Source organism: Peromyscus maniculatus, chromosome 14 (assembly GCF_049852395.1).
Source record: "Peromyscus maniculatus bairdii isolate BWxNUB_F1_BW_parent chromosome 14, HU_Pman_BW_mat_3.1, whole genome shotgun sequence".
Taxonomy (NCBI): domain Eukaryota; kingdom Metazoa; phylum Chordata; class Mammalia; order Rodentia; family Cricetidae; genus Peromyscus; species Peromyscus maniculatus.
The window spans coordinates 71359455-71377839 of record NC_134865.1 but is presented as its reverse complement, the minus strand read 5'-3'; the positions used below and the strand labels follow the sequence as shown (position 1 = coordinate 71377839).

Here is an 18385-nt window from a genome sequence, read left to right as displayed (position 1 = left end):
TACAGGATTCTTCTTTTGAAGCTGACCCTCTTGGAAGATGAGCCTTGATTACAATTGGCCTCGTGGCACACTGCCATGGTCTCTAGAGACCAACACAGAGAAGCAAGGACCTGCTCTATGCTTGCTCTTTTATCAGGAATATGGACCCCAATAAACTGCTTAGAAGCAGCACCCAGCTGCTGGTGGCACTGAGCTCAGGGACAGCTTGCTTTCTGGTGACAGGTACCTACCAAGATTTGGTAGCAGCTCTGGGCAGCTTCCCTTTAAGGGAGATGCAGGTACTGGCTGGAAGAAAAAGCAAAAGCCTCCCTGCCTACAGAGAGGCCTGGGAGAACAGTTCAAAGCTGGGTGGAAGAGAAGCCAAGAGACCCACGTTCATGCCCAGGCAACCCAAGTCCTTCTCCCAACTGCATCCATTCAGGCCTGAGACTCAGATGAGGAACTGTTCCCTGATTACCTGCTGCTTCCTCTGTGAAAGTCAGGAGGGGGTGGGATGAGATGATACCCAAGAGTCCTCTCAGCTCCAGGCACCGCTCCGCCCTCCCCTGGACTGTTTGGTTTTCAGCTGTCTTCTTTACTGGTCCACCTAACTGCTTCTGAAAGTGCTGTGTGCACCCACCCTAGTCTTGAAAAAGACTAGAAGCATGGAGTTCTGCTGCAGCTCAGGCAAGTGACATGGAATGAAGCTCACAAGAGAAACAGGGTTGCCGGGGCTCATTCCCGTGTCACAGAGAACCCCGGACCTTCTAGACAAAGCCTGAAAGCATCATTGGTGGGGAGACCCTGGACTCCTGACACAGGATCCTGAGCCAGTTGCAATGCCTTCTGGGAACAGCACTTTTCTCTTGGCCAACAGGCTTCTAGGGTGGCACAACTCCCTGAGACCACAGGGTAACAGGCCTGAGGGAAGAGTCGAGAAAATGGTCTAGAGCTGAAGGCATGCTGGGCGGGAACAGAGGCAAAGCGCCCGAAGGGCCTTACAAGCTCTCTCTTGAACCTACGAAGGCTAGCAACCTCCGTTCCTAAGAGGGATGCTCTCAAGGCCTGGGAGGTTCACGTCGCTGGCCTTGGTACAGTCCCAGAAGTCAGCCCTGCAATGGAGGAGACAAGAAAGCCACACTTCATTATGTGACCTAGAATGCTACTGCTCCAGCCCAGATGCGGCTCACATTTCCAGCTTCCTTTCCACTGTCCAGAATGATTACCCATGGCCTCTTAGTTAACAAAATGAAAATTTATTAAATTTTCAGTTCTAATAAATAGTCAGTTGCCTCTTACAACAGGCTCCAAGCCCTTGCAAAATGACATGTTTGTGTAACCATTCAGAGAGAAGACATTAAGCTGCGGGCTTCGATTACAACCGGAGTCGCTCTCCTCTCTGACTCACTGCCGTCACCCCGCTGCAGCTTAAAGGCTTGAAGATGAATCCGTTTTCTTATCACATAAGAGCCCAAAGATACATAGCCAAACAGGAAACAAAACAAACAAAAGAAAACAGTAAACAAAAGACTCCCAAACCGAGAAGCAGGTATAAAGAGTCGATGAGACGCTTTTCCCCATCTGTGGAACCAATGACAGCGATGCTTGGAAGGAAGCCCAGCAAAAAGAAGGCCCAGATACATTCTGGAGTGTTCGTTCCCTTTTCTTGAGGGGCTGGGTGAAGTGGTGAGGTCAGCCATCCACAGTTCCAGGCTAGAATTAGGCTCTTCAGGGCTTTTCATCATCAGGGCTGGACCATCATCAGTGGGGAATCAAAGTTAGAGAGAAACCCATTCCCCTCGGGCAATTAAAAAACTCTGGAGGATGGTGAGGACCTCAGCCATTCCAAATATGAAACTCTTAACCTCTGAGCCATCTCTCCAGCCAAACTCGGATTTCAAGAGTTAAATAAAAGGCAGGCAAGGAGGCTCCAGTCCCCAACCTTGAGAGGTTAGTGTTGCCTGAGGCCAAGGTCAGATTTCAAAAGCTGGACTTGAGAAGCAGATAGCAGCAACCAGGGGCAAGGCCGAGCTCATGGGGGCAGGCCAGCGTCTCATCCTCCACTTGCTCCTGGGTCTCTTCGTCCGGCAGCAACTTCTGGTTCCTACCTGTCTCCACTGGTCTCTGCCAACCTGTTATTCATTACTGCAAAGGCTCCCACCCCCCCTGAGAACTCATCATCCCTGGAGGATGCATTGGGCTGGTGGGGTCCACCATTGGCCATCTCGGACAACTGCTTCTGCAGGATGGCCAGTGAGACCTTGTTGGTGTCCTTCATGGAGATCATCTCCCCCGAGAGACGTCGCCCATCAGTGTCACTTTCCATCACCCCATCCGTCTCTATGGAGATGTTGCACCTGTTCCGAATGTTGCCAGGCATCACCACATTCCTCCTGGACCGCAGGAGTCCCCTTTGGCATTGTGGGAAGCACCCACTCTCCAGTTTCCTCAGGATCCAGTTCACAGTCTGTTTGATTAGGATGGAGATGACGTTGAACAAGGAGTAGATGCAGCAGACGCCCGTGAGGATGAAAAAGAAGTTGGCAAATCGGTAGAGTCCTTGGCTCTCATACTGAGCATTCTGGCTGCTGACCAGGTCCCCAAAGCCAATGGTGCTGAACGCCACAAAACAAAAGTAGAGTGAGTCAAAGTAGCTCCACCCTTCCATGGTGGCATACAGAGCCGAGGCTCCACAAGAGATGGCCACAGACGCCAAGCATAGGATCAGCATGACGTAGTACACAGAGGGCTTCCAGCCGGCCAGGCTATCCGCCTCGCCCTTTTCAGGGGCCTTCATGTTGTCCTGGGTCGTCACCCCACGTCTCCGCAGCTGCTGCTGGTGACAGGATCTCATGACGTAGGCGATGACGGTGATCAGCCGCTCCAGGAAGAGATTGAAGAAGAGGATGGTGCTTGCGCATCCAACGAGACCGTAGAAGATGAGAAAGATCTTCCCTCCTATGGTGGCTGGTGTCGTCATCCCAAACCCTGACGAAGAAAAAGAGCAGAGGAGAAAAGAGTGAGGCGGGGGCTTGCCCGAGAGTGGGGTTGGAGGCTGGGGAAGGACTGGAAGAAACAGTGTTTGAAAACCCCTTAGCCCCAGCCTTTCTAGGAAAGCAGAGAACCCCCACCTCCATTGGAAAGCTGTTGTTCAGCACATGGAGTTGGCCCGCCGCAAGCCCATATGGCACTATTGTGCAAGGCAGGAAAAGGCTCCTCTTCCTCTGAGTGGAGGATCCAGCCAGAAAAAGAAAAAGGCTTAGTGACGAGGATGTGACTAGGTTTCAGCCTCCTCCCCTCCTTTTTCAGGATGTCCCTCGGAAGCTATGGAATACACACCCCCAGAATCAACAGACCTGGCTCAGCGATACAAAGACTCCTACAAAAACAAAGGCTTGTGCAGACTCATACGAATCCATTCATCCCACAAACCCAGGACTGGGGATAAAACCAGAGCTCCTGTCTCCTTGGATCTCTGGTTCTGCAAGACAATTGGTATATTGTGTGTTCTGTACTGGACTTGGCAGTGGTATAGGACTCTGTGGCAGCTGCTGAGAGGGGGGTACCCCCTTAAGACTTGGGGTTCTGGGAAGACTACAAGAGGGTCTTTGAAACCAAAGAGGCATTGTACAAGCAGAGGGTACATGCAAGTAGTAATGGTGGTCGCCTTTCTTCCTTCTCTTGTTTGTATGTACACGTATGTGGTAAGTGTGTATGTGTGTGTGCATGTGCATTTGGGGACCGGAAGTTGATGGTGGGATTCTTCCTCAACTGCATTCCACTTATTAAGGCAGAGTCTTTCACTGAAACTGGAGCTCACTGATTCCTGCCAGCTTAGCTCCTCAGCCTGCCCTGAAGGTGCCCAGTCTCTGCCTCCTGAGTGTTGGGACCACAGGCAGTCACTAGGCCTGCCGGGCTTTTTCATGAGTTCTGAGAATCTAAACTCTGCTCCTCACACATTACCCTTCACTTTCAAGTTCAGCTTTCTCATTGTGTCCTATCACTGGGATCCCAAGCCTCAGCCATCATCCTGTCTTTGTAAATCCTCCTCGAACCAATCCCTTCTCTGTTGCTATGGGCCAACCCGTGGCTGCCTGTCCTAGGTTCCCCTGGGAAATGGTCAGATCAGATCTTTAGATGTGTGGGTTTCGGGCCTTATGACCTCGTGGTGTCCTGAGATGAAGTCAACCACCTTTCCCAGGCACCTGATCTGTACATTCATAACCATTCAATTATCCAGCTAAAGTCCTGGTTCTCAGCATGCGTGGTTCTCAGTTGTATCTAGTGGGCAAGCTAAAGGCCTTAAACCAAGATGATGAAGGAAGATACTGAGTTCTGCTTCTAGCAAAATAGGATAGAGAGGAATAGATGGAGTAAGGGTAAGGAAGGAGTGAGGGGCAGGGAAAAATGGGATGGAGATTTTGAGGGCTAGGACCCTTAATGGTGGAGAAAAACCAAATCAGAATATCACCTCTTCTTGCTTTAAAAATCCAAGTCCTTGCAGCCCCCTTGCAGTGAAGATTCTTTCTCACCTTCATTATGCAAAGAAATGTGTTGTTCCCTCTCTGGTTAGGATAGCAATTCTTATCCCCAAGCTCAGATGAGGTGGTTAGAGTTGTAGACTTGAGTTTGATGAGTTAAGTGCATTGAGTTTAACAAGTAGGTTTCAAACAACGTCATGTTCTGTTCAGTCCAAAAGAACACCACTGGGTCACCAGTGTGTCAGGCAATTAGTTCTCGATTATTGAAGGAACTTGGAGCTACTCTGATGGACTCAGCAGATTCCCTGAACCAGGAGAGCTTGCGATTGCTCCCTATAGAAGACAAGAAGCAGACGGCTGAGCCCATGCACTGTGTGTTTGGAACACTGCTGTGATAGGGATGGTTTTATTGTCCCCAATTCCCATGCTCATCTTCACCCACAAGGTGATAGATAGTTCTAGAAGATGGACCTTTGGGAGGCGATTAGCTTATGGGGGTGGGACCTTCATGGGTGGCATCTGTGTTCTTATAAATGATACCTTGGGGGTTGCAGATGTGAACCAGTTGGTAGAGTGCCTGTCTGATAAGCTGGGTGTGGTAACAGGTGCCTGTAACCCAGCATGTGGGAGATGGAGCCAGGAGGACCCAAAATTTAAGGTTATCTTAGACTACACAGGGAATTCAAAGGCAGCCTGGCCTAGACAACAGCAATTACAACAAAAGACACCCAAGAGAAGGTCACCCTTTCCGCCATGTGAGAACATGGCAAGGATTCTATAAGAGTCTTGACCTTGAACTTCCAGAACTGGGAGCAATACATTTCTCTGTTTGTAAGCAGGCCTAGGGCATTTGTTACAGCATCCAGGATGAATTAAGACAGCCATCCAAGATGACCCAGACAAGCTCCTTGTGAGAATTACTTTCCTGAAGAGCTGTAAACAATGTCTAATCCTTGCTTACAAAGTCCCAGTGACAAATCAAAATATGATCTGCTCATAAGGTCTCCATGACAAACCGGAGTATGATTCCACTGAACGTCACCCCGGGGAATCAGAGAGCTTACTGGGCTTACTTACAGCACACAGAGTGAGGGGTTGCTTACACCAGCATGGGTGACTACCACAGTGGAAAGTCTTCGCCCAGCATGGGTGATGGCTTCGCCATAGCCACCTCCATGGAGTCCTCAGTTAACCATCTCCAGCCTAGATACTGGAGCACCTCCTGAGACTCCAGGGCCATAGGCAACTCGGGCAGAATTGCATACAAGTGGCTGGGAGGAATCACTGGTATCTCAGGTGAGGTTCACTCACCCTCTCCAGCCTCTCCTCTAGGGAAGTCAACTGTCACCAAGCTCCATGTAATGGTCTCCTGCAAGCAGGCACAGTTGATCTAGGGGAAATGGTGATCCTTGACCTCAGAGAGCCCACATCAAGGCTAGGACAAATGAACGATTTACAAGAGAAACCACAATGCCTCAAGGGGTAAATGCAAGCAGAGAGGGTTTCTCTCGTCACCGGGGTTTGATGAAGCCTCACTCTGGGCGGAGTGACCTAGGCACCTTTGAGTACAGTGATGGCACTGAAAAGCTTGAGGAATTGACTTTTTCCCCTAATGAACAAGGCTTTTAGTGATTTGGTGACATGTTCCAAGGATTGAAAGTTTCTGGATTCCATCTGTTGATGTGGTTTTATAGGACTTCCCAATTAAAGAAGGAATCATCGTGACTTTTGGTCACCTGCTGGGCTTACTGGATTGCAGCCATCCCTTCAATCAGCCAAAGTAACAGAAAATGGTAAGAGCGGGGGCATCCTGGACAGCCTAGCACCGAGGGCTTGCGGAATAGCGCAGTTGGTAAAGTGCAGGGCCTGAGCTCAACCCCAGAACCCATGTACTGAAAAGCCAGGTGTGCTATGTGACCGCAATCCAGCCCTGAGGAGGTGGACATACGTGGATCCCGGCGGCGGCGGCATCCTTGCCCGGCCAGCTAGCCTACTTGTGATTTCCAGGTCAGTTAGAAACCCTGTCTAAAAAACAATGGTGGATAGCCCTGAGGAACAACACCCAAGGTTGATGTGAGCACACACACAAACACACACACACACACACACACACACACACACACACGGAAAGATGTGGTCCTTTTGTTCTTGAACTCAGCCATCATGGTTCTCAGTACAAGACCTGCACAAGACGAGGCCCATCAACATCTGTCACAGAGTGGGGAAAGGCTCATGAGATGCCATCCCTCCCCAAATCAATACAGTTAATGGTGGCTGGGGAAAGAAGAGAGGCGTTTTCTTTACTGGTATAGCCACTGATAAGCTGCCCATGCTCCTGTAAGAAACCCTACATTCAGGGGGTCATGCTGCCCTGCCCAGCTTTTACCTACTAGCCTGAGTTGTAGACAATTTGATCATCTGGAAGAAAGGTTGTCAATGCCTACCTCAATGCTAAACCAAAAGGATGCCACTGACAGTGAACGAGGGCCCTCAGGGTCCTTCTCGACAGAGGACAAGGCTACAGGCCCTGCAACCAAGGCCTTCATCATGCTAGGCTGACTCCTCGCGTATGAGTGCCTTGGGTTTACATGGAATAAATATGACCCTGGAGAGTCTCATGTTGAGGTTTAGTCTCCACTGTGAGTTATGAAAAGGATGGACACCCAATGTGACCATGATACTTAGAAGTGGGGTTTTTGGGGTGTGGTTTTTGGGGTGTGGTTAGAGCAAGGTAAGGTCACCTGAACTGAGTCCCTGAATTGAACGCAGGTGGCTCTAAGGAGAGAGCCCAAATGAGTCCCACAGCACCCTTCTTGTCCCGTGCCATCTTAGGGCTCTGCTAGTAACATGGCACCACCAATTGTGGCCCCTCAAACTTGGACCTCTAGAACTATGAGCCGAATAAACCTCTTTTTTTATAAGCCCTGCCCCCCTCCCCCCCCCCCCCCCCCCCGCATACATATACATGATTGAAAGAGAATATCCCTGGAACACATTATTTATAGTGATAAATACCAGGCTAAGCACTGGGAGAACTGGGCATCACTGGTCTACTGTCCCATTTGACAGAAGAAAAAGAGCGTGGAAGTGAAGTAACTGCCCAAAGCTGTAAGGCCAGATTTAGAACTTAGATCGCATTGTCTTCCAGGCCCGTGTTTCCCACCCGACTAAGCTGTCAAGTGGACAAACCATCAGTGGGCCTGAGGGAAGGACATGAAGCAAGTACTCATAGTTGTATACTTTATTTTTTGGTTTTAAAATTAAAATTTATTATTATTATTATTATTATTATTATTATTATTATTATTATTATATGAATGTGTGTATGACATATATGGGTAGGTACATGAACATGTGTGGAGGTTAGGGGACAACTTAGTGGACTAGGTTCTCTCCTTCTACCTCTGACCCTATTAGCCTCTGGGACACCTGCACTCAAGTGCACATCCCCACCCATACATATCCATAATTAGAAAAGGGTATTCCCTCCACAAGTATCCTAACTTCCTCCCAGTAAACCCTGCCTCTAAAGGTTCCAACAGTTCTTCTAGGCTAGGGACTCAGAAGTTAGCACATGGACTTTGGTGAGCAGTCCAGATCCAAACTGTAGCACCAACTCTATGCTTAGCCTAGCCTAGCCTTTCCCTTTACTTGATGGAACATTGTGATGGTCACCTAACTGCTGACATGATGCAATCTACAGCCACCTGGGATGGGCCTCTGAATATGCTTGTGGGGATTATCCTCGTGAGGTTAATTGAGGTGGGTGGCCCCATTCCCTAGGCTTGCATTCTGGACCACGTAAGATGCAGAAAATGAGCTGAACATAACCATTCATTGCTCTCCAATTCCCGTTTGTGACTAGCTCCTGTCCTTCAAGCATATTCGACTTCCCTGCTGTGATAGACTGTACCCTTGAGCTGTGAGCTGAAACAAACTCCTTCCCCATTGAGTTGGCTTTGTTAGGTCAACAAAAACAACAACCACACAAAGAAACCAAGACAAGACTATATACTCATAAGTATAATATTACTGTGGATTGGTTACAAGGCTTTGCTAGGCAAGTGTTCTACCAAGGAGCTGTATCTCAAGACCCTTTGCTGGAGTATTATAGAGCAAATACCATACAGCCCTCTACTTCACTCATTAACAAAGAACACTTCTGACTGCCAAGGACCTCATTCATCTACCATAATCAATGTCCTATTACCACACCTAATAAAATCTCCCCTAATTCCTAAACATCAAATAAGCCTGATCTGCGTTCAGCTTTCTGAAACACCTCTCTATGGCACACTCAACTCTTCTGTTTCTTTTCATTGTTAACCGTCTCTGTCCACCATCATTTCTTAGGTAAATGTTTCCTAAAGAGAACATTTCTAGAAACAATTAAAGGAGGGAATGTCTCTTGTATATTATGAGAGTGCCCCCCCCCCCCGCCCACTTTTGGCAATTCACACATTCTTCAAAGGCACAGAGAAATTGATACAAATTGCCTGGGAGCAAATTAGGAAAATGTACTAGCTGTCATATGTCCATAATGACATCAATTAACTATAACACCACCGCCCCCCCAGTATCAGACGTGAGACTAAGGCCCCTGCATGTCCGCCACGGTATGCTTTTAGCATCTGAAGTCCCTCAAAGGCCATGTGTTGACAGCTTGGCTGCCCTCCTCTGGTACTGGGTAGAGGTGGAAGCGTTAAGACAGGGGCCGGATAGGGAGGAAACTGCGTCCCTGGGAGCCTGGTCCCGGGACTCCTCTCTCTTCTTCTGTCACCGTCTTCCTCTCTCCTCTGTCCCCTTTCCCCTCTCTCTGCTTTTCAGCTGCCATGAGGTGCCGTGTACTCTGGCAGTGATGATGTTCTTGGCTTACCACAGGCCTCAAGGCATCAGGCCAAGAGACCATGAACTGAAATTTCTAAAACCATGAGCCAAAAGAAATATTTTTTTTATCAATTATTATCATTATGATGATGATGATTGATTGATTGATGATAGTGTGTGTGTGTGTGTGTGTGTGTGTCAGAGAACAACTTTTGGGAGCGCTTTCCTTTCATACATAGTGGAATCTGGGGATTGAACTCTGGTCATCAGGTTTGTGTGGCAAGTGCCTTTACCACTGAGCCACTGTGTTTACCCTAAATCAATCTCTCTCTCTCTCTCTCTCTCTCTCTCTCTCTCTCTCTCTCTCTCTCTCTCTCTCTCTCTCTCTCTTTCTCCTTTTCTTTTCTTTCTTATTTTCAAGATAGGGTCCCTCTGTGTAGCTCTGGATGTCCTGGAAGTTGCTCTGTAGACCAGGTTGGCCATGAACTCACGGTAAATCTTTTCTTTTAAGAGTTCCTTATTTCAAATACTGTGTCACAATAATGGAGGTCTGAATTATGTGTCCCTCAGCCACCTTAATGTTATACAATAGGGAAATGACCAAATGGCACAGCCACTTAAAACGGTTCATACATCATGTTCTACAGCCATCAGACTTACCATTCCTGGACTGCCCTGTCCCTAACTCTGTGCGTCATAGGCTAATGGAATCCCTTCGCATGTGCTTATGCCTGGCTGATAAACACATTTTAACAGCTATGTAGATACAGTTTGTACGGCTGGTTTCTTCATCTAATGAATATTTAAGAAGGGTGCCCCCGTGCCAGGCTTGCGCTGTTCTGAAGATGTCCTTTGCCCCTGCATTCCCACTTAACGTTTTCTTCTATCATGAAGAATTCTTTGGACATAGAACACAAAGGCCGGTGGGTAAAGACCTTGACTGGAGTCTCCTAAGGCAAATGCTTAAGGACAGAGATTTCATATCCAAGGTCCAGTGTTCCCAGCCAAAATGCGCTTCCTCTGGGAAGTCTTCCCTTGGCTTTGGACCTGATCTTAGAGATGAAGTACCAGAAACAATACAAGAAGTTGATGAAGTCAGGCCAACCTGTTTTCTGAGTCACCTCCAACGACTGATACTGCGGTCTGGCTTCAGGGAGGACGGAAGCTCGGGAAGACGGTTAAAATCTTGACCGATAACTCAGTGGACATGCTCTTGGGGCTGCATGGGGCTGCCAGGGCCCTTCCAGAGAGCTCTGCCTCTTGTCTTCACTCCTTGCTGGTGGTGTCCTCTTGCCATGGATGCTGTCATTGCTCTTGGCTGACACTCGACTCCAGCTTCTGACCAGGCCCATGTGAAAACCACGGAAACTTCTGGAGCGCCCAGGATCCTCAGTCTCTTCAGCATGTACATGGCCAGCGCGGAACTACCCAGCCAATATCCTGCAAACCCATCTAAGAACGCTTTGCAAAATGTATTTATTCTGTCAGTCCGTCTCTCTGGAGAACCCTGGCTAATCCAGAGAGATAAAGCAGAATGAACTGAAGATCACACAGGGCAGAGCTTCTGAGCTGCAACAGGCCTGCACGTTCCCTGAGGAGCTTGTTGAGGAGTGAGCTACCCAAGTCTCCCATTCCAATTCAGGAACCAGGGGGAGGGAGGGCAGAACAGCTGTATGTCAAATGACTTAGAGTAGTTCTGCGGTGAGGGTAATAGACCTCACCTGGGAGGTGGGTGGAAGCATCCACTGGCTAGGGTCACGGCTCTGGAGGGAGACAGGGTTGATTTAGGGAAGGCGAAAAGAGTCAGGAAGAGTCTAAATTAGGGCAGCTCCCCAACATTCTCACTAAAACTCAATGAAAAAAGTTCCCGGAGATCGTTGTAGCCCTGACTTCTTTGCTATATTAATATATGGCAGAATATATGCTATATCAAAACAATCTTCAGAAATGTTGGGTTAACTGCATGCCTCATGGCAGATATGATAGTAGCTCGTCCTTTCTTCTTTGAACTGAAATGATTTCCAAACAACTGGGACACTTCCTACTTCCTGTGTTACCTATGAGGAAGGGAACAAATAGAAGGAAGTTCTACTTCCCAGCTGTTTTCTGTTACTGTAACAAAATACCTGAGGCTGGGCATTTCATAATGATAAGACATTTATTTAGCTCACAATTCCGGAGGAAGAACCTTTGAACAGCTTGGAACCAACTTTGCTGAGGGCTCTCCTGCCTGCATCATGTCATGGCAGATGTTATTATTGAGAGAGCAAGTATAAGAGAGAGGGAGTGATCATGTGGCAAGACAGGAAACAAAAACAGAAGCGAGGATGGTGGCCATCTTCTACCATCCCTCCCCTCCCTGCCTCCCACCCCCCCTTCCCTGCTTGGAGACAGTTTCTCAGTGGAGCCCTGGCTGTCTTGGAACTCACTTTGTAGACCAGGCTGGCCTTGAACTCAGAGATCTGCCTGCCTCTGCCTCCTGAGTGCTGGGATTAAGGCCGTGATCTTGCTTTTTTTTTTTTTTTTTTTTAAATGGTAACTCTCTCAGGAGAACTACCCAGGGTCTCACGAGAAATAAACCGATTCCTTCCGGAGGGCAGCACATTCTGCTGCTTCTCATTACAAATCCTCCACATTGCGATACTAGGGACCAAGTCTTAACACACAAACCACTGGGGGACGCCTTCAAGCCATCTAGACCACTCTACCTGCCCACCCACCCTCTCTGCAGTGCGGACCTTCTTCAGGAGCAGGTCCGGATCTGCGATGCAGAATGAGGTTTTAGCTTATAGGAGATGAGAAGGGAGAAGAGACACAGACGTGTGTGACCAAGGACTGAGGTGGGCACTGGTTCTAAAGTGGGTTTCCAGGTGGGTGTCCACCTGTGGGTTTGTGCTCCATGGTGGTCAATGTGGGTTGTACTCTAGATTAATAGTGGCTTGTCTCAACGCAGGTCCCCACTCTTCCTATCATGTCACACATTTGGGCCTGAGCCCAGTTGCTTGCTTGGACAATAAGGACAGCCTTGGGGTTGAAGAATCACCGTCTGGGACTTGCCCTTCTAAGACAGAGAGCTGGCTGATTTGGTCATGGGGCTTTCCAAATCATATAACTGAAGTTGATCATTCAGAGAAGAGGAGCCGACTTAAGGAATTTCCTCCTCTGAGGTCAGGCGGCACACCTTAATCACAGCACTCAGGAGGCAGAGGCAGGTGGATCTCTGTGAGTTCGAGGCCAGCCTGGTCTACAGAGTGAGATCCAAGACAGGCACCAAAACTACACAGAGAAACCTTGTCTCGAAAAGAAAGAAAGAAAGAAAGAAAGAAAGAAAGAAAGAAAGAAAGAAAGAAAGAAAGAAAGAAAGAAAGAAAGGAAAACAAAACAACAACAACCAAAGAATTTCCTCCTCTGTTCTGTGGACTGTTGGTTCATGAGCATTGACCCTCTTTGAGTCCCTCAGAGGAAGGCCTCTTGACTGTCATTTCAGCTCTTGGAGGTAAAATAGTGTCATGAGGAGGATGAGCTGTGATGACGGATTACATAGGCAGAGAGAGCCCTTAGCTAGAGCCAGATGCCGTGCTCAGTGGCGGCAACTGCGTTTCACACACATGGGAACTCCTTGCCCACCACAGTAGAGAACACTGACAGGCTGAGTTCTACAACCTGCTCAGAGCCACCGAGCTAGTTTGGGGGCAAATCTGGGTTCTAGTCCCAACCACCCTTAACCCAAGTGCATCCCAAGTGGCACATTACTTTGTCCTAGTTTTCCCCTTGATAAAATGAGGGTGGGGGACCTAGGCGAAGTCTAAGACCCGTTGAATTAAAACATTCTGTGATTTGGATGCGGAGGCATGGATCTGGCTCATTCTGATTATTTTGCTCAGGGCAGGAAGATGAACCCTGGGCATCTGTCAGGCTCCTCACCACGCCAGCCAGGCAGATCGGCTGTCTACCTGAAGACTAATTCCACCTATGACGTCTCTCAGGTGAAAAAGGCAGTGCAGGCTGATTGAATGCACTCCCCGGGGTCCCAAGTAAGCCAGAGAGAGGGGAGTAGTGTCTGCCTCCTCCCTCAGGCACTAATGCCCCACAGTAAATGCTGCGGGTGTAGATGTTAAGTGTTCTTCCTAAAGTTAAAGGTATTTTTGGAATTTGATAATCCTAAGGTTATGACTCCTCTTTGATTTTAATAACACAAGCCACCTTTGACAAAGATTTTAATAGAGTAAGCCATTTCCTAGGTAACTTCTGGATTAAAGGACTAAAGACTTTAGTGGTAAGCATGTTACAAGGAAGGCTTAAATTATTGCTATCCTAACTCTAAAAGCTGATAACTGGGATGCGACAAATTGGGATTCTCTGACTCAGTTGCCTTACTATGAGCCACAGCCAGTTTTGTACTCAAGTCACAGAAACTGGCCTCATGGGAATCAGAACACACCAGCTCCCAAAGAGAAATGTAAAATTTCCTTTCCTTGAGAGAGACAGACAACAGGGGCTTCTTGTTATGTGCTTTATGCTTTCTCAAACCTTTTTTCCTCCTCACAAATGTTTGCTAGAATGACAGTTGGAATCAGCTCTGGTAGCAATAAATGCTGTCATTATTTCTGACTTCATCCTCATTTAAAATGGGGGTGGGGTGGGCTGGGGGGAGGATCATGTGATTCACTTATCTCACGGCAGTGTCCTGATTCTAGTGCTTCCTAACTTTTAAATCTTGAAAGTACTTCTTAAAAGCAAGTAGATATAATTATGTTCTCTCCTGAACTAAATTGCCCTCCCCCAGACTTGGAAGAAATGGTTCAATTAAATAGAATGTTACCACAGTGCGGGGCATATGACTAAGGGAAGCTGCCTCTTCCTCAACTCTAGGGAGAAGATCTGGCCAAGGCATCTTGAGGAGTTATCAATAAAGAAGACGGCTTTCTTCTAGGGGCTTCTGGGTAAAGTCTCCAGAGCTCTGGCTGCCATTTTGAATTTCCTGCTACAGAGCATCAGCATGGAAGGGTCCCCTAGACTGGTCCTCAGTACCCACAAAGCTGAGCTCTTCTGCTGGATCCAGGATGGGCCCTTACCCGACCCTGCTCAGAACCACATCTTTCCTATCTAGCAGCCTCTTAAATACCTTTATAGTACCCTCATGCCCTCAGAAACCTAGCTTGAAAGCTAAACACCTACAGAACTCTGCAGAACCTACAGAACCACGAAGCTCTCTGTCCACGGTTCAACCTCCATGTGCCATCTTGTAACAAGAACCAGGGTGCTTAGGGATGCTGAATTGGGACATGAGGTAGAGAAGTTTGCATCTCTGGAACAGGCATGCACGCAGGATGCCCTGAGGAACCTGAGGCCACAGTCCCTTCACGGCCTCTCTTGCTAGCCAGGGCCGTCATTGAAGCTCAGCCTCCAGCAGCTTCCCCCCACCCCAGGATGGGTCTAAGGCTCAACCAGCAGCCACTGCAGCAGTATGGCCAGAGGCTCTGCCGTTGGGTGCACACTGGATCGTGCCACTATTGTGGCTTCAGTGTAGGTGGAGACCCTAGCCTAGCAGGCCTGGCATTGCCTACGAGGAACCCCAGAGGGCTGGCAGGTACAGCCACAGCCTGGTGGTCCCTGGTTTTCATGAGGAAACCATTCTTAGAGTGTGCCCAGAACCAGGGGGATGCTAAGTTCCTGGAGGGTTTTGGTGAACGGTTGAAACGTGCAGACATGCAAATGAGCTAGTCTAATCAAGTTCAAGCAGAAGAAGTGGAAAATTGTCACTGAGGACCAAGCTACTTTAGTGCAAAAGTGAAAGCCTAAATTACAAAGCTACAATCAAACCCTAACTGCTTCAGGATGCTACATAGAGTTCATCCTGACTGCAGAGAAGTTCACAGAGATGGTATAAACAGGGGTTCGGCACTGGGACAGGATGCCATCATATACAAATATGTTGTGCCACCTTAGTAGATACCCCAGGACATGTGTGACCCCAGGGCTATAGATTGGGCACATCTGGATGGAGTTTGGAGTGGGCATCTGATTTGAGGCCTCTTTAGAGAAGTTAGCTGTGTGACGTTCTTATTTTGTAAATATTTAGAATAAAGTATTTTCTTTTTTTAACTTTTGAGACAGGCTCTTACTGTGTAGTTCTGGTTAACCTGGAACTCCCTAGGTAGACCAGGTTGGCCTTGAACTCACAGATATTTTCTTTGCCTCTGCCTTTGCCTTCTCAGTGCTAGGATTAAAGCTGTGTGCCTTCACACCCAGCTAAAGTGTTTTGTTTTCTTTCTTTTAAAAAAGGATTTGAAACAAATGAATTATCATTATACTGTCATTAAAATGCTCTTCCACAATGTAGTAGTTTGAATGTAGTAAGCTCAGAGGGAATGGCATTATTGGGAGGTGTGGCCTTGTTGGAGTAGGCATGATCTTGTTGGAGGAAGTGTGTCACTGTGGAGGCAGGCTTTGAGGTCTCATATATGTTCAAGCCACACCTAGTATCTCAGTTCACTTCCTGTTGCCTGTGGATCAAAGATGTAGAATTCTCAGCTCCTCTTCCAGCACCGTGTCTACCTGCATGCTGCCATGACCCACCATGATGATATTGGACTGCACCTCTGAAATGTAAGCCACCCCAATTAAATATTTTCCTTTATAAGGGTTTCCATGGTCATGGTGTCGCTTCACAGCAATAGAACCCTAATTAAGACACACAGTCTGCCTTATTTCCTACAAACACAAAAGTTCCTATTCCCATTCTATGACTAAGCGCACTCTATTTTCTAGGAATGTGAGGCAGACTAATGTTCACTATGACGGTAGCTCTTGAACCAAAGTTCTTGTCAGAAAAAATTCCTCCTCTTCCTCTCGCCTTTCCTCATTTTCTCACCCCCTTTTTGTGCCTTTCTCTCGGTTTCCTCCTCCACTTTTCTGAAGGAGTCTTTCCCATACATAAGACTCCTCATTCCTTTTAGAGGCACCTTCCGGGTGGGTAGCGAAATGAATCACTGCTCTGTAATAAACTGATCTTCAAGGGAGTTGTGTTGGGGCTTTCTCTTTACATTGTTTAATTTTGATAATATTAGTTTCAGAAAGCAGTTATAGCTTTCCTTTGCCCAAAGCCACAAGAGAAACTATTTTAATCAAAAAATTACTCTTACTTATTTTGTGTGTGCATATGTGTTCACAGGCACCATGGTGTATATATGTAGGTCAGAGAATAACTTTCTGGAGCTGTTTCCTTACCACACAGGTTCCGGGGATCATAGTCAGGTCACCAGGCTTGGCGTTGAATGCCTTTACCTACTGAGTCATATTGCCAGCCCACGAGAAACCGTTTTAAAAAGTAATATGACGTTTGTGGTACAATTGGGATCAGTCTACATAACTTGGCTGCCAGAGGGAACGTTCAAAAGTATGATAACACTGTGGTGTGTCAGCTATTTACAAAGAGAAATAAGAAAAAGGGGGCGGGGACAGGGAAAGCCAACATAAAAGAGGTATCTGTTAGGATTTATTTTAATAAAAGGGTACCAACAATGACTTCAGCCACTTCTGTGAACTTGGAGCTGGGGACATAAACGCCAGGGTTTCAAGTGAGTGACTTCAGAGGCATAAACGTGAACCCTCTGGGGAGGAGAAAGAGCACATTGTCATTCACTAAGAAATGGAAGGAATAAAATGCCGTTATGGTGGTGGGGGAGGGGTACCAGCCGCAGAGGCAGACAAAGGATCCAGAAGACAATGCCTGAGAGCATCTTCTGAGTGCACTGTCACTGGAGGCTCTCTGTAACAGACACGCAGGCATGTTTTTTCCGATGACATCATTTCTAATTCCACTGGCAGAATAGGCTCCACCACGGAAGTTGACCTAATGTGCCCTCTTCCCCATAAAAACCATTCTCTACCCCCACTTTTCTCCTAACAGCATCTCGATTTTATATGCAGCTCAGCAGGCATCCTGAATTCTTCATCTCCACAAAGCTATTCAACAAGCATTCACTGAAACGCTACCTAAGGCCAAACCTTGCCTCACCGGTGAAGACAGGGCACTCACTGTGCTCCACTGGATGACTTCTGGATTTTGCCTTTTTTTTTTCTTTCTGCATTTCCCACTTCATTCTCTATACTTTTCCTCACTTTTTGTTTCTTCTTTTGTGAGCTGTATATGTTCATCTTTAGCCCATTTCCTATGAAAATATTTATCCTTTTTATTGATTTATAGGAACTCTTCATATGTTAAGAAAGTTTAAACTCTTCTTTCAAAATATGATATTTTGTTAATTCTTTGAGAATTTCACACATGCATACAATGTATTTTGATCGTATCCACCCCATTCCTCCCAGGTCCACCCTGCCTCCTCACCCCTCTCAACTTTAATTCTGACTTTTATATATATTGCAAATAATTTTTTCCTATATGTGTTTGCCTTTTATTTGCTCATAAATGTTTTGTAGTTAGATGGTACTTTAATTTCCATGCAAATGAATCAATTTGTTCCATTATAGCTTTTAGCTTGAGGGTCATGGAAAAATCCTTCCTTACTCTGGAAATATACTTAGGGTTCTAGTATTTTTAAAATATAATATTGGACTGGAGAGGTGGCTCAGCAGTTAAGAGCACTGGCTGCTCTTGTAGAGGACCTAGGTTCAGTTGCCAGAACCCACATGGCTGCTCATAGCAATCTGTAACTCCAGTTCCAGTGGATCTGATGTCCTCTTTTGATCTCTGTGGGCACAGTGCTCATGTGGTATACACATGTACAGGCAAGATATTCATATACATAAACAAATTTTAAAAATCTTTTAAAATAATAAAAATGTTAATTTAAAATTATAGCCGCCTAATGTTTTAAAAATAGTTTGTCTTGCTCTGTATCATTTTAATTAAAGCTTCTATTGAGATAATTGCAGATGGACATGCATTTGTATGAAGTAATATGGGAAGGCTTTATTTCTCTTTTACCCAGTTTCCTCCAATGATAACTTTTTGCAAAATGGTAGTGTAATCACACCACTGGGATACGGGCATTATCCCACCCCTGGCTGTCACTCATATGCTCTTTAGTAGAACTGTGTTCTGCACAATTTTATTACATATGTAGGTCCCTCAG

General features: G+C 46.9%; 1 protein-coding gene across 1 annotated transcript in view; it reads right to left on the bottom strand.

Moving 5' to 3' along the window:
- Positions 1-1219: 1219 nt before the first annotated feature.
- Kcnk13 (potassium two pore domain channel subfamily K member 13) overlaps positions 1220-18385 on the bottom strand; it is a 95379-nt gene continuing 78213 nt past the window's right edge. Inside the window, exon 3 of the mRNA XM_042261037.2 lies at positions 1220-2967. Coding sequence (XP_042116971.1) covers positions 2084-2967 — 884 coding nt within the window. The 3' untranslated portion in view covers positions 1220-2083. The remainder of the gene's footprint in view (positions 2968-18385) is intronic.